At 35.3% G+C, this 16277-nt stretch overlaps 1 protein-coding gene across 3 annotated transcripts in view; it reads left to right on the top strand.

The window, feature by feature from the left end:
* The window catches only part of RPS6KA3 (ribosomal protein S6 kinase A3), a 73976-nt gene that overhangs the window by 45516 nt on the left and 12183 nt on the right, over positions 1-16277 (top strand). For 2 of the 3 annotated variants that reach the window (XM_002196515.7, XM_030281949.4), the window contains 9 exons: positions 1004-1041; positions 1368-1510; positions 4585-4655; positions 8884-8972; positions 9238-9302; positions 9401-9503; positions 9691-9815; positions 11584-11709; positions 13158-13247. In XM_002196515.7, coding sequence (XP_002196551.3) covers positions 1004-1041; positions 1368-1510; positions 4585-4655; positions 8884-8972; positions 9238-9302; positions 9401-9503; positions 9691-9815; positions 11584-11709; positions 13158-13247 — 850 coding nt within the window. The remainder of the gene's footprint in view (positions 1-1003; positions 1042-1367; positions 1511-4584; positions 4656-8883; positions 8973-9237; positions 9303-9400; positions 9504-9690; positions 9816-11583; positions 11710-13157; positions 13248-16277) is intronic. The other variant, XM_030281958.4, reaches the window with a different exon arrangement.

The raw sequence follows: 16277 nt of genomic DNA, 5'->3' as shown, positions 1-16277 counted from the left end.
GGTAAAAGACTGATTGGATGACCAGGCCCAGAGAGTGGTGGTGAATGGAATTACATCCAGCCAGAAGCTGGTCACCAGTGGTGATCACTCTGGGTGATCCCAGGGCTCTGTGTTGGGACCAGTCCTGTTTAGCATCTTCAGTGGAGATCTGAATGAGGGGATTGAGTGCACCCTGAGCAAGCCCACAGACAGCACAAGTTGGGTGGAAGTGTTCATCTGCTGGTGGGCAGGGAGGCAAAGTTTGCATATGGCACTTTAGGACAGGCTTTAATGGTTCCCACCATGGGAACTGCAAAGAGAAGGGGACGGGGTCTGGGTCATGTCTTACCCCAGCATGAAATGCAGAGGAGGCACTAAATCCACTGTGTAGGGGGTGTTACAAAATCCAGTTCTTGAATGCTTTGCATGCTTTGCAATGCAGTGATATTCACTGGTAGTCAAGGACAGTTGGCATCTCAGAGAAGTGTGGCCTTTCTTGTGATTGAAGTGAAAAGACTGAAGCCTAAGGTCTGCTCCCAGTACAGAGCCTGTGGGTCCTGTCCTTTGGTACAACATGAGGATAATTATTACTCGATGTTACTTGAAATGGTCAACAACTTGTGAAATTATAATTACAAATTAATACCTGTTATGTATATGTATGAAAACGTAACCTGGTATAAGAGAACTAAAACTATGCCTCTGTTTTTAACAATTACAGTAGTGCTGCATGTGCTGCAGATGGCCAAAGCTGTTACTACATGTTACTACATACTGAATTTAATCAAATGGTTGAATAAAACTCCGGTAATTTTGTTTCTTAATCTTTAAAAAGAAAGAGTAGAAGGAAAAGAAAATGTGTAGTTTGAATGTATCTTCTAATAATTCATTTTCATGCAGGTTTAATTCTCCCTCTCTTTGTGTATACTCTACTGTTTGTTCCTAAATGTTGTCAGTATGTTGTCTGAAACAATACTTAAGATGTTTTAATTAGTTTTTAATATTATTTTTATTGTTTTTTTAGCATCCTGCTTGATGAAGAAGGACATATCAAATTGACAGGTGAATAAAGGAATTACAATACTAGGATCGTTTCTGTTCATAGTATAATCTTTGCATTTTCCTTTTATTACTTCCTGAAATAAGTAAATTTAACTGAGTGGTAATTTAGCTGCAGAAGCAAGCAATGTAATTAGCTTGAAATAGATGAAATCTATAAATATTTCAATAAGATTTACAAATATATCTGACTTATAGACCTATGATAATGTGGGGAAGAAAGGATAATCCTGTAATTCCCATCTTAGTGTTCAGTTGTCTATATGAATGATAAAAGCATAACACTTTTTTTTTTTTAATTACATCTGGAATTATTTCTTTTCATTCAGATTTTGGCTTAAGTAAGGAGTCAATTGATCATGAAAAAAAAGCCTACTCTTTCTGTGGAACAGTGGAATATATGGCACCAGAAGTTGTTAACAGACGAGGCCATACACAGAGTGCAGACTGGTGGTCTTTTGGTGTTTTAATGGTAGGTTTCTGGTAAATGTAAATAATAGCAAAATTGTGATTTGCAAGGGCTGGTGAAACAAATCAAACCCTAACCCGTAAGGTGAGCTTCACACGAATTTTAACTACAAAGGAAATCTAAATTGTGTGAAATCAATAACGCCACAGAGTTTGATCAAGAACATGGACTAGGTTTTATATCCAGTAATATGCCATATTTTTATTATCATCTAATTAAAATATTTTGTATCTATGGTACGTTATGGGGACCAAGAGCAATAAAGAAGTATACAGAAAAGTGCTGTCTACTCCAAAGTGGGGGAGAAATTAATATTCAAATTTTAAATTTGAATTTACATTCAAGAGGAAAAAGGAGATTGGTAACTTTCTAATTAGAGTCTGTGGTGTAATTACAAGTTAGTGGAATAATAACAATTGTTAACTATTGTTCTCACACATCAAATTTATCTAAATGACACCTGATACGGGATATAGTTTCTCGGTTGCTTATGGTGTTTCTGCAAGGGGTAATTACTGTAAAATTGCAGCGTCAGGGGAAATATTATGTATATGGAATATGAATTGGAAAAGAATAATTATGTTTGGTATTTAAGGAATGCTGAAAGACTTAATACTAAAAATATTTGTGTGTATTTTTGACATGAAAATTAAATAATTGTATAAATGTATTCATTTCTTACTGCTTCTGCTACATAACTGTAACAGTACAACTAATGTGTGTGCTTTATAGTACAAGAAGGACTCTTGTGTCTGAAAATAGGTCATCCTATTGCTTTATGGTGATTAGAATGCTGTTGTGATCTGAAAACTGACTATGTAAAAGTAGCACCTGATAACAGAACTCTCTCCAGACAAGCACACACACTCCTCACAGCCACGCATTTTATCATTGAGAACAGTCAATTAAAAGATAATTGCAATGTACTTGCAGAATATTTGTTGTTGATAACACAAATATAATTAAACTTCAGCTTTAATTTATAAAGCTAAGAAACATAATTTGCTGTTTATCAAATGGATATGGTATAATTGAAAATTGCTGTAAGATGTTAGCTGTGACTAGGGTAGCTTTCATAGTCTTAAATGCACTGCATGCTAAATACATTGGCTTCTACTTTGAATACAAAAATATGACCTTAAAAACCAAATTCTGTAAAGTAGTATATGAAATACAGTGCAGCTTTCTCTAGGACATATTTTTGTTGCTTGCATTTATAGTTTGTAATTTTCATAATCCATCTGTAAGTATCCCCTTTTAATTAATTCCTAATTTCTGAGCTGATCTAAAATTCAAGTGATGGTTGGTGTGGTATAAGTACACAGTAACTAGAGTGAACAGAAGTTACATCATAGAAATGGAGACTTTAAAGATATTACAACAAATCATTTGGCTTCTTTTCTTGTGCCACTAGACACAAAGTTTGCTTAAGCCATTGTTAAGAACTATATTCCAATTTGTCCTTTAAAACAGCAACAGTTTTAAGGGATGTCATACAAGTAAAAACATTCGTTTAAGGTTTTCAGAAGCACTGAAGTACTATCCTCCTGAAATAAAACATAAATAGGAAAGGCCAATATTTGCTTATACTATAAGCCTATTATCATTGGCCTATTAATGTTGGAATATAGTATTTGGGAGGGGTGACAAAGAATACACATGTTGAGCTGTTAATACAAATATATGTGCTTGTGACAAATTAGGAGCTTGTTAAAGAAACTGTATTTCCTGCAAGTGTAAGTGGAGCACTCCAAAGTTACCTTTTTAAAAAGGTTTTATTTTTTTAAGTGCACCTTGTGAAGATCTTTCTAAACCACAAACAATTTTTTTTTTTACTTACAGTTCTGGTTTATCCCTCTCACATCTTCCTGACAATTGTTTTAGGTATTGAAGTTAAAAGTAGTCTTTTTTCGTGTTGGCATTATTACTAAATTTAATTTTTTCAATATATCAGTAAGAAATATTATCTAGACTATAAAGTATCTACCAGTAGTGAAGAGATGGCAGAAAAAATTCAAATTTTATTTCAATAAAATGGTGTTTTAAAGAATACTGTTAGTGCAACTTCATGCTCTTACTGTAGATCTACAAATACTGTAGTCACACATTATTTTTCAAGTTATCCACTCCATCTTAGGCTGAATGTTTGGGTCATACAAGAAAAGAGGGGAATAGAGGTTACCTTGTGTTCAGGATACTAGTGCTACATTTGCATAAGCTGTTCAGAGGGTTCCTTTATAATTATTTTAATTTTGATGTCGTTAACCGTATGCCATGAAATTGCGTTGAACTATATTATTTTGCAGTCTTTAAATCAAAAAATTCCGATTTCTGCCTAAGTGCTGGCTGCCATGACTGCTGCCGGACTGCTTTCACTGCCTCACTTAGATCTGATATCCCTGCAGCATACTGCAGTCCAACAGGAGTGCTTTTATATTTATCTATTTTTACTCAGTCACTTTCAGAACAAATCAGTATTTTAGCAGTGTCTGTTGCTTACTGCCAGGCACTGTAGAATGTGCATGCACGTACTGTGTAGCTCTTCCGTGTTCCTTCAGGCTGTATTTCCACTGTATGCATACAGTAACCACTTTTCATCATGCATGTCTTTGTCAATCAGCTAACCTTTTCCCCTTCCCAATGAAGGCTGTGTACATGCCAATTTTCAAAATTTTGACCTTTTTTAAAAACTTCTGCATGAGGAGAAATCATCACTAACTTTTGAAAGGAAAACCTTTTTCCCTACTCCCTCCCCTTTGTTTAAACATAAAGTTGTACAGATCAAGTCTTCCTAGAACAAAATTTTTAGGCAGAAATGAAACACAGAACATTGTAGTCTAAGTTGTTCAGATAAAAGGATGTAAAGCAAGTTACCAATATAGGAAAATATTTTGCAGCTTTAAAAATGGCAAAGGCTGCTCAATGTTCTTAGCAATTGAAACTGTACAATGAAGTTGTTTTGTGCAGACTTGATTGTTAGCATGCATGAATTTTGGAAGGTTAAGATGCTAAGTAGTTTTGTCAAAAATTAGTTTTTGTCCAGGTAATGTAATTGATGAAAGTTTTACTCTATACAGTTTGAAATGCTCACTGGTACTCTACCTTTCCAAGGGAAAGACAGAAAAGAAACCATGACTATGATTCTCAAGTGAGTACACTCTTATTTATATATCTCATCAGGTATTCTACAGGGATGCCCTCCGGGCTGCAATATCTAATTTCTACTCCTCCCTCATTTTCAAAGGTACTGGTAAATCCTCACTCCCTATTCCATATTATTAATTCCCTTTGCTGCCTATCTAATTTGCTTCACTATTCCTCCACCATACCAGGTACAAAGGATTTCATAGCAGCTCTTTAATCTGTAATAATAACTTCTCCAACCACATGATCTCTCACATCTTATTTCCATAATATTTTAACTTTCTTATCCTTTTTGATAACATGTGCATTTTTCCTTGTTGGGTTTTTTTTTCCTTTGTTTTAGGTTTTTGGAGTTTTTTTGAGAAAGTGTTTTCACTCCTTATCCTTCTTTATCTTACCAGCTCCCCCCAATACTCCTCCCTTCTGTACTCTCCTATGACTCACCTAAGCTCCAATTTTTCCCTTTGCTGTTTTCAGCATAGATTTTGCATTAGCTCTATTGCAGGAATTGCTTTCCTTCATGCAGTTAATGTTCTTGGTTTTGCTAATGAAGGTCTGCTTTTTTCCTTGCCAGTTCCCCACACGTTCTTTAAACTAGTACAACCTATGGCATAAATGCCCCATTTTTGGGACAGTAGCCAAACACTGTGCAAACAAGTCTGTTTCCTCATATCATAGGTTCACTTCTCTGTTTCCATCTCTTTTTAACTAATACAATTTTTTTCCATGGAAGTTCATAAGATTATCTTAGTTTTCTCATTTGTTTTCTGCTTCATTGTTTAGCATTGTTCTCAGTCCTGTTAACCACTTGTCTACCCATACATCAAAGGTGGAATTTCTTTTGCACTGAAAGCCTATTTTGAAAAATAGATATATGGAACTCTTTCATATTTTCTGTAAATAATAATTAGAACGTGAAAAACACTAGAAAACACACTCATCATTTTCCTGGCTTTTGCTTTCATAATGCATACATGTTATGTTATTCTTTGCCCTTGTTTTTTTTTTCTTCATCTTATTTGCAAATATATTTAGTGATGCTAGTTTCTTCTGCTGCCTCAGCACTATGCCAGATCAAATCTTTATGTTGTGATTATTCAATGTCTTTTAACTAAAAAGTTCTATCTATTCACAGCAAACATAAACTCCTTCTGACCACCTCCTATTTACAAGAAACTAGTCTGAGATAGTCTGCTGCACCCTCACTTGGTTCAGGAGCCTTTTTTTTCTGTGTCTCATGAGTCATATCTTTCTCTTCTTCTCTTTGCCTGCATGTGACTCTGCTCTGTTCCTCAACAATCTTTTCGCTGTTGCTATAAATATCTTCTGTATTCAGCTGCCATGTAGAATATCCTTACATTTTTCCAGGTAATTGATGTTCATAGTCATTCATAGCCCAGAGAGTGGTGTTGAATTGAGTGAAATCCAGCTGATGGCTGGTCACAAGTGGTGTTCTCAAGGGGCCAGTCCTGTTTAACTTCTGTATCAACAACCTGGACAAGGGGATTGCAGGTGCCCCCAACCTGGATAAGAGGGCATATGGGTCTGCTGGAGAGTAGGAAGGCTGTACAGAGGGATCTGGACAGGCTGAATCAATGGGATGAGGCCAATAGGGTGAGGTTCAGTGGGGCCAAGTGCCAGGTCCTATTAAGGGAACATACTAGACTTAGGGAAGAGTGGCTTCAAAGTTGCCTGGCAGAAAAGCTCCAGGGAGTTTTGGTCAACAACTGCTGAACATAAGCCAGAGTGTGCCTATGTGGCCAAAAAGCCAATGGCATCCTGGCCTGTGTCAGCAACAGTGTGGCCAGCAGCCCAGGGCAGCAATTGTCACCCTGTATTCAGCACTGGTCATGCTGCACCTCAAATCCTGTGTCCAGTTTTGGGCTTCTCACTATGAGGACATCGAGGTGCTGGAGTGAGTCCAGAGAAGAGCAGTGGAGCCAGTGAAGGGTCTGGAGCACAGATCCTGTGGGGAACAACTGAGAAAACTGGGTTTGTTTATTCTGGAACATGCACAGGGGAGGCCTTATCACTCTAAAGCTACCTGGAAAGGAGGCTGTAGCCAGGTGGGGATCAGTCTCTTCTCCATAGTAAGAAGCAACAGGATGAGAGGAAAATACCTCAAGTTGCACTATAGGAGGTTTAGATTGGATATTGGGAAAAATTTCTTCATTGAAAGGGTTGTAAAGTATTGGAACAGGCTGCCCAGGGAAGTGGCTGATTCGCCATCTCTGGAGGTTTTTTAAAAAGATGTGGCATACAAGGATATGGTTTAGTGGTGGACTGGGTGGTGCTGGCTTAATGGTTGGACTTGATAATCTTAAAGGTCTTTTCCAACCTAAGCGATTTGAGATTTCTATGATTCTGTAATAACTTTCATATTTCATTTGAGAATGTATCTCTTAATAAGATCCAACTTCTTTCCAACTTTTTTCACCTTCTAGTCTTTTCAAATAGCTGTACAGAAAGTGTGCTATGATATAAAGACATTTTACTCTCTTTTAATGTTTCATGTTCTTATGAATATTATCTTGCATAGAAGTGTTTTTCTTTTCGTCATAAAAGCAGCTGAAAACCAGAAGATATTTTGAAGTGTTTTCTGATTAAGTCCACACTTTTTTTTCTGGTCTATGTTTTCTTTTCTTTTCCACATACCTAGCATATTTTTCCTTAAATTTTTCATAAAACTTTCAAATGGACAGGCGTGCATATGAATTCTGGTTTCCATAGTGTATATTTACAATATATTGCTTTCCTTATGTTCCTAAAAATCCACAGAAAATGCATTCTTCTTAAAACAAATTTTTTCAAGGTTTCTTTATTTCTTTCAATATTATCAAGTCAAATTTTGTTTATTCTTGTGTGTTTTGCCTAAAACTAGAAAGCCCTGCAGTTTGAAGTAATCATAGGTTGCTGAAATTTTAAACATTTTTTTCCTTTACTTAAGAGGTACGCCTTCATATAAAACTTTGCCATTGTCCATCAGGAATGTCAGAAAAAAAATGCTGTCACTCATGTAGTTGCATAATATAGGAACTCTGAGGAGATCTGGCAATTGCCTTTCCTTCTCCTGTCATGTGCCTGATACAGGATTTTGTGGAAGGTGGTGGTGCATGCCAGTCAGGAAGAGTTGGATGGCTCACTGCCCATTTCTTCCCTCCTCTGGTGGCCTTGATCTGTCTGTAGTATGTTTTTGAAGAGCCTAAAGAAGCCAATGTTTTTCAGCTTTTCCTCCTCCCTGCCCTAGCTTTTTTAATGCTAAAAGGAATGGAAAATTTACTAAGTTCTGGTTTTAAAGTAATGAATAGTAAATCAGTGGCAACACATTTGCATTTACACAAGTGATGCAGAGGTGAGTATCTACAAATAGCTGGAATACAAGACAGATCAGGTTCTGATTGAAACACAGAGCTTGTGTCAGGGACTGTTACAGAATACAAGCTACAGGCTGAATTAGTGATGGAAAGGAGGGAATTATACCCCTCCTTACCATTATCATAGTTACAAGAAAAAGTAAGCCCTAGTAGCCTAGTAAGCCCAGAAAGAATGAAGGCACAACATTAAAGGGAGAGAAAAAAAATATGACAGGGATTACAAAACAAAATTAAATTAAAGAAGTACAAAAACTTAAATCTAAAAATTCAAGGCTGGCAAATTGTAAAAGTATTAAGTAATAAATTGGGGAGGGGAGCAAAAAGGAAGAGTGCGTCTTTTTGTTTTGGGGTTTTTTTTTTGTTTTTTTTAACCAGCTAATCCTGCAAGATCTGTCCTACCTTAATTGAATTTATGTATTCTAGTTTGTTTCCTGGGTCATCTTGGTGTGTGTCATAGTGTGGTACTTTTCTTAGTCCTTCTATTATATAACTATCAGAATGCTTTGGTGTCATTTGCCAGTAACTGGACCTATAAGTGGATCAAAGCATATTATGAAAATTTACAAGTTTATAAACTGCTATTCTCTATCTATACATCTCTACATGTTTTTCCACCCTTTCCTCTACTTAAGTTCCTGAGTCATTACTGAAAATACTACTTAAAAAAAATAAATTAAAAACCCAAACATGTTTACATGACTGACAGCACTTTTGCTCTGTGTCTGATGTCTGAAGGCAATTTGTCAGTGATGCTACTTCATTTATTATGGACTTGTTGAATGGCAAAGGACAGGGGGAATGCAGAGTTAATCCTTACCTAGATATGTTTGTATACTATTAATTATTTTTATTCTCTAGGGCCAAACTTGGAATGCCCCAATTCTTGAGTCTTGAAGCACAGAGTCTCCTGCGAATGCTCTTCAAGAGAAACCCAGCAAACAGATTAGGTAAAGTTTTTAGCAGAATATTTTAAATTTGATCATAATGTTCATAACATCAGTGATCATTAAACTGACTAAAATTTTGTTTCCTATGTAAAATAGGCTTTAAAGGAAGAATGTAGTTTGCCCTTCAAGTGGCCACCAAAGTATTATCATCTCTGCTAGTCATACCTCTAAAATTAATGCAGAAGGAATATGAAATATAATTTTGCTAGCCATTACTTTTACCAAGAAGAAAATAATTCATAGACATTTTTCTTCCTTATAAAAGGAGCAGGTCCAGATGGAGTAGAAGAAATTAAGAGGCATGCATTCTTTTCCAAAATAGATTGGAATGTGAGTATCTAATTGAAAATCAATCCAGTAAATTTCTTGGTTAAATCTTTTATGGTATCATATAACTTTTCCATTTACAATTTGTCCCTTCTCTTCAGAAATTGTACCGGAGAGAAATTCATCCTCCTTTTAAACCTGCAACTGGCAGACCTGAAGATACATTTTATTTTGACCCTGAGTTTACAGCAAAAACTCCAAAAGGTAAAGAGATATGAATGAGAGAATTTACATATTCAAAAGACACAATTTGAATTTCAAATTTTTTTTCTTTCAAAATGTGATAGAAATTGTTGTCTGTACAAATTCAATGTGCTACCAAAATATCAGTACTTAATCTCCTATCTACATGTTAAAGACTCTGCTTATAAGTATATGATGTATTTTTCAGATTCACCTGGTATTCCACCCAGTGCTAATGCACATCAGCTTTTTCGGGGATTTAGTTTTGTAGCTATTGCATCAGATGATGAAAGCCAAGCAATGCAGACAGTTGGAGTGCATTCAATTGTCCAGGTGAGTACATTAATAAAAAGAAAAATCAGTGTTGTCTCTTGGTGGATGGATTGTTTCCTTGTCATAGAATGAGATATCATGACAAAATCATTGTCATATTTTATTCAAGAAAAGTAAAGATCAGATTTTTTCATCCAAACAAAATCTCTAAAGGTACAGAACCTGTATAATTACTGAGCAGCTATAGGTTCAAACAGGCTTCAACCTTAAATGAAAACATCCTACCATATGTACTGTATTAACTCTTTAATGTCAAGCCATAACTATAAGGTGGAGTGGAATAACAGATATATTTATTTATTGGGTTTTCCCCCCCCATACATGAAAATGTCAGTTGACTCCTGCAATGCAGTAGTAGAAAGCACTGGAGTATGATTGTGAATTGTATCTGGATGTTCAGGACTGCTGGAATTTGTGGCTCAGGACATATTCTGTCTCTCCTAAGCCACTTGAAGTTAGTTAGCTAATCTCTGCTTTTTGTGGCTGGTATCAGTGCATCATACAAGTCAGTGTTACAGTGCACACTCAAGCTTTGGCTTCCTTGATGTATTTCAGTGACTCCGGTAGAGTCCCCTGTATTAATAATTGTGAGGTTGTCACCTGGAAGAGGAGACCTCTGTAAAAATTGTGTTTGCCTCCTCTCTCTGCTTTCAATAATTACTGAGTCATGAAAACCAACTTATGTTCTAAATTGTGTTGAAAACTTCTTAATGTATAGGTAGGAATAAATTATTTGGTTTATGATTGGATTTATTTGTATGATTTGGTTTATTTGTATTTTTCAGTGCACTGGTAGTTTGCAAATGTCTGAGAAAATTTTAAAACCCCACAATTTATACAGAATGTGAATAATAGCCCTTGTATTTCTTTAACACTCCCATGTCTAGAATTGTTGCAACGTGCTTTTCTACACATTACTGTTTCATGTGTAATAAATTTTTAAAGATATAAATTTAGATCCTTTTTTATTCTCAATAATATTTCTGATTTGATATATGCATCGGAATTATTTCTGATCCTGGGATCTTACTAAAAGTTTCTGAAAGCTGCTCTGTGCTGCTTCATTCCCACATAATTTTGTAGATGGCATTTTTGCTCTTTGTATATGGTTTCCTTCTCTTTTAAAGGTCTGTTTCTCTGCTGCCTTTCCTCTGTGCCCCTCAACAACTTCCTCACTCCTATTTCCTCTTTTCTGTGCTGCAGGATACCCAGATGGTTTCCTGCAAATGCTTTGCATCCTTTGCACAAACTCCATACACTAGAACACCATTTCCTTCCCTTACAAGAGTGAGCACTTGTCCTCCTTTCAGCTTTTTATTTCTGTGAAAGGATTTTTGACTGCCATTCCATGCAATTCCGGCCAATCTGATTCTATTCAGTGTGTCTGAATTTTCCAGCTGGCATTCTGTCTATTCAGATAATGGAGACAGTGATACTACTTTACCATTGTTGTATCACTTTTTTATCTTGAAGTCTTCTGATTTTTGGGGGGTTTGAGTTTTTATCTTTAAATTAGTAAAGCAGCAATCAGAAAAATAATGTTGTCAGTTTCTAAATTACAGTGTGCATTATTTACAGCATGTGTAATATATAATTTATCTTATACTAATTTTGAACAGAAGGTAGTGGGGATTTAGTCCACTTTGATCTAGTAGAGTCATCAGTTAAAATTTTAAGCAAATCAATATGAATTTTTAAAAAGTTATTTTAATATAAAAATCAGTTACATATGAAGATTATTCATTAACTGATAGTGTTATTTTGGTAGCAGTTGCACAGGAACAGCATTCAGTTTACTGATGGATATGAAGTAAAGGAAGATATTGGAGTTGGCTCTTATTCTGTCTGCAAGAGATGTGTTCATAAAGCTTCAAACATGGAATATGCTGTAAAGGTAATTACTTTGTTATAAACCACACTTCTCAGATTTTAGCATTGGGCATCTTTTATTTGCGATAGAGAAATAGAGATTAAGGGTTTTTTTTTTTAATATAAAAAAATGTAAAAGTTAATTCATAAATTCTCAAATAGGTAAGGAGTTCATAACAGTCTTCAGTCTGGTACAACTTCCAGAATAAACTTCAACTCTGTTTTGGCTTCCTCGATTTCAGCAATGTTTTTAATGTTGCTTTTGTTATTCTGTAGAGATTTTTAGCAATTCTATGAAGGCATGAAGTTCTCAGTTGAAATCAGTAGATTTCCCAGAACTGCAATGATAAGGTTTTTTGTCTTTCTGTGCAATAACCTGGGTCTAAATGATTACTATAAAAGCAAGAGTATGGATTAGCAGACTTTATAAGTGGGGGGAAAATAAAGCAGTCTTTAAATTCTATTCTGTGAGGCAGTTCTGTTTTTGAATTGTTGAACAGCTTACTACTTACTTATGTAAAATACAAAGATTAATTCAGTATGTAGATTGCCTCCTCAGAACGTTCCAGTTTCAATCTGGTAGTTAAATACTTGTTTTTCTTCTGGTTCTGGCCAGGAACAGATTTGACTTCTGTTCTTTCAATTTGAAGTAATTTCTTGAAACTGCAAGAAAGTCCTGGCATAGCTGATAATTCCCTATCTAGTTATGACATTTGTTGTGAAGAGTCACTTACTTTTCTATTGCCTCTCTTAGGGCATTTTTTTCCTCAAGGAATCTTGAAAAAAACAATAAGATATCAGGGTCTGATGTGTTAGCAGGGGATGGGTAGCAGTATGGGAATAAGGATGAAGGGGTAACACAACAATGGAAGAGACATTATAGAAAATTGTGCAGTTCGGGAGAGGAAAATGTGGGAAGAACAAGAATACATTTAAGTAGGGTAAACTGTTACTTTGCTTGCTTGAACAAGGTGAACTTTAGAGCAAGAGCGTCATTCATTTTGTAATGAATGTATGTTTGAATTAACTCTGAGAATTTTTTACTTTTTCTATTTCTTTTTATTCTCTTTCTCTCCTGCTTTCTTTGCTGCACCAAATATTTGAGATTAGCATTGTGAAAGTCAATTCATTAGCATAATCTGAACAATATCTTGTGTTAAATTAGGGGCTTCCTATTTTATTAAATAATGGATCACTGAAGTCTTACCTACTGGACAACCTTGCATGATTTATCACAAAGACGTTAGGTCACTTATCCTCCAAAATTATTTTCAAAAGAGATTTTTTCATTTTTCAGAGTATTTTTTGCTTTGCCTTGGTTTGATTTTCCAATTTAACAGACTTGGTTTTGGTTATAATCCATGCCTTTTGCAACAATAAATACTGATTAACTATTGGTGCTAATAAGCATACCAAAGCATTACACTAGATCCACAAAAAGAACTATGCCTATGTCTGTACGTGCTCTTACAGATTATTGACAAGAGTAAAAGAGATCCAACAGAAGAGATTGAAATCCTGCTGCGCTATGGACAGCATCCAAATATTATTACCCTGAAAGATGTAAGTAGTGTTTTAAAGACATCCTTTAGTGTATTACAATTGTGAATAATTTCTAATTTGAGAGATGAGAAGCTACATATTTTAGATTTATGTTCATGTTTTTTCAGTATTTAAAAATAAAACAATGCAGTTTATTCAATAGTGTTCATTTTTATATTGGAATGTCTTGTGTTTTTTTTAAAGATGCATATATTGTGGTACAGTCTTATTCTGATGAGTCAAATAATTCATCCTTCATAAATCTTAGCAGAAGAGTAATTTATTTAATGTTGGCCGTGTTTTTAAAGGATAAGGGAAGTTTTTGATTGCTTAGTTGACTTCAAATCTGATTTTCCCTACATTAATCAAAAGCAATTTTTATGTACATTATTATATAACAAAGGACTCACTGTTAGCACAGTACCCAAAGTAATTTTCATGGACAGTAGCGAGTATTACTCAGTAGTAGACAAAATCTTACCATATCCATAGTTTTCACTCTTTTTTACCCGTATCTTTGTCTGGCTTCTGTATGAACGCTATCTAGGTATTTTTTCTTGGTATTATTTGCTCTGACCATGGAAATTCTTTGTCCATAAAAAGCGAGGAATAATATAAGCTGGGAGGTAGAGGGTTTTCATAGTGAACAGAATATTCTGATGACCTTACTTAAAAAGAAAATTGTCTTTGTCTCCTTGGTTATTCATTAGAGAGGATTAAAAATTAAAAAGGTGTATGCTTAATGACTTTCTTAGACTGCAGGGAAATATTCTGGTCCCCCAAACCAAACCTCAGGCAAAACAGCAAACCATTGCCAGGAAGCTGAGCTCAGCTGAAAGCAGATTGTCAGACATTTTGAAGTCATTAAAACAACAGCTCATAAATACTGTGGAGATGAGCACTAGAGAACTCTTCATGAAGTTGATCTACTATAATCTGTCTTCACTTTATTGATTTCATGTTGTTTGGCCCTTTACTGGACAGAGAAAATAAGGTAGATCTTCAGGGAAGCCCACCAGGGAGCTTATCTTATTGTAAGCAAGATACCACATTACAGTCCCACTTTCTGTTCTGTTTCATGCGGTTGGACAGTAAAGCTGCTTGAGAGCTGTGCTGAACAGAACCTGCATCAGCATTCATGGTGCTTTTAGTGCTGCATGATGGGCTCATGTGTTACTTGAATTTATAACACATCTTACGTTGTTTAATCAGGAAGACAAACATGAGAATGTGAGCACTTAACCTGAACTTAAGCATGATGAATATTTTACATTGAGAACAGATATCGTAGGCAGTCTTAAACAGCTACAATGTATGCTGAATTATTTCACTTTGTAATTAATCTTTTACCATCATCAGTCATCTTCCAGCAGGAACCATATTTCATGCACAACAACAGCAGTACACAACTAGACTATCCAAAAAAAACCCTTAAGCCCACAAAGCGAGAGAGGCTGTAATTCTCACTCACTTCTGCTTCAGATCAGTTCCCGAAGCAGAAATTATGGATGTCCAGTGTAAGAAAAGATATATAGGATTCATATGTAATAGAATCTTGTATAAATCCGTAAGAATTTGACAGTAGGTTTTTCTTGTCCTAGTACAGACCCGTGGGGCAGATTGCTTACATATCTCACATTATAGTGGTGTGCTATTACAGCTTTCAGAGAAGATAAGGAGTATTTTGCCTTCAGGTCTCAAACTCTATAGAGTATTGTTGTAAAAATATAATTCATTGTTGATTTGCTCAATTTTTCATTTAGTTCCACGTCACAACTTCAATGTTTCTAATCTGAAGTGCCAAAATAAAATATTTCAGCATTTAAATACCTGCTTTGAAAATTATTATTCTGCAAGAGATAATTCCTATCTTTTCTTCTAGTTCAAGAAGAAATGCAGTAATAGTTGGATTTTGCTTAAGATGGAAGTTTTCATTCTTGTTCAGCTTTTTTATGTAATTTAATTCTGAAGGTGTTTGGATTGAAACAATGGATATTCAAGAGACCAAATTCTTTCTTGCAGTGCACAGTCCTCTGGGGTTTTCCTTCAGATTGTTATCAGTGGTCTTTTTCAGTTACACAGTATATAAACAAAAGCAGCTATATTGTGCTAATTCAGATATCCTTCTTATCCAATATCCTGCCTCTGACAGAGGCCCTTAGTGGATGCCTAGGAAACAGTGTAAGAAGGGAGGAAGCACACAGCTTCCAACAAAACATTACCTAGAAACTTCCTGTGCCAGACCATTATAAGTATTTTACTCTTTTTATGTAATAGTTACTGTTCTGTAACAGAACTTTTGTCCTGCTTTGAGTTATTTAAAACATTGCCTGAAGAATCTTTTCAGAAACATTTTAGAAACCTGAATACAAGATATCCAGTCTTCCTGTCCAAGAGCTTATTTATGATTTCAAAAGAGCCTCATAATATGTCTGTAAAATCTTACTTCCCTTGGCAAAACCCTCAATTTCTTTCTCCATTATGTATTATGCATTATGTTCATATGCCTACATCTGTTTCTCAGTATAGTTTCTTCCATTTACCTTGTAGAGAAAACATACTTACTGACCTGTGGCTTGTGCTCAGTTAATTTTAAAAAGTAGTGTCACATTTGTGATCTTAGCATGATACTGTACATCTGTGAAGAAGACTTCATCAGTATTTATTCAAAACCAACTTGAGTTGGTAATACCATTAGAGGAATTGGTGCAAGGGGAATGGTTTATTTGGGAGTTATCTCCGTGTTTTTTTGGCTGGCAGACAAGACCAGCAGGTAAAATACGAATCAAATGCGAATTTTGCTTGAATTCTGCAATCTTGAGATGTGTATGCTCTGTCATGTCAAATGAAATAAACTATGTTCATCGTGTTATACCAGGATTAGAGGAAGCATACCTATTTAAAAAAAAATCCTGTTTAGAATCTAGAATTAGATAATTCTGGTTTTTAATACTGTGTAATATTTAAAGTCTTAATACAAACACATTCAGGTGCTCAGTCATTTATATTTCATGGGGGGAAAAATTCCTGTTAAATGAGAACACAGAAACC

This window comes from Taeniopygia guttata, chromosome 1 (assembly GCF_048771995.1).
Source record: "Taeniopygia guttata chromosome 1, bTaeGut7.mat, whole genome shotgun sequence".
NCBI classification, from domain to species: domain Eukaryota; kingdom Metazoa; phylum Chordata; class Aves; order Passeriformes; family Estrildidae; genus Taeniopygia; species Taeniopygia guttata.
Note: the sequence above shows the minus strand (reverse complement) of the source record. Positions and strands in the feature narration are given on the sequence as shown.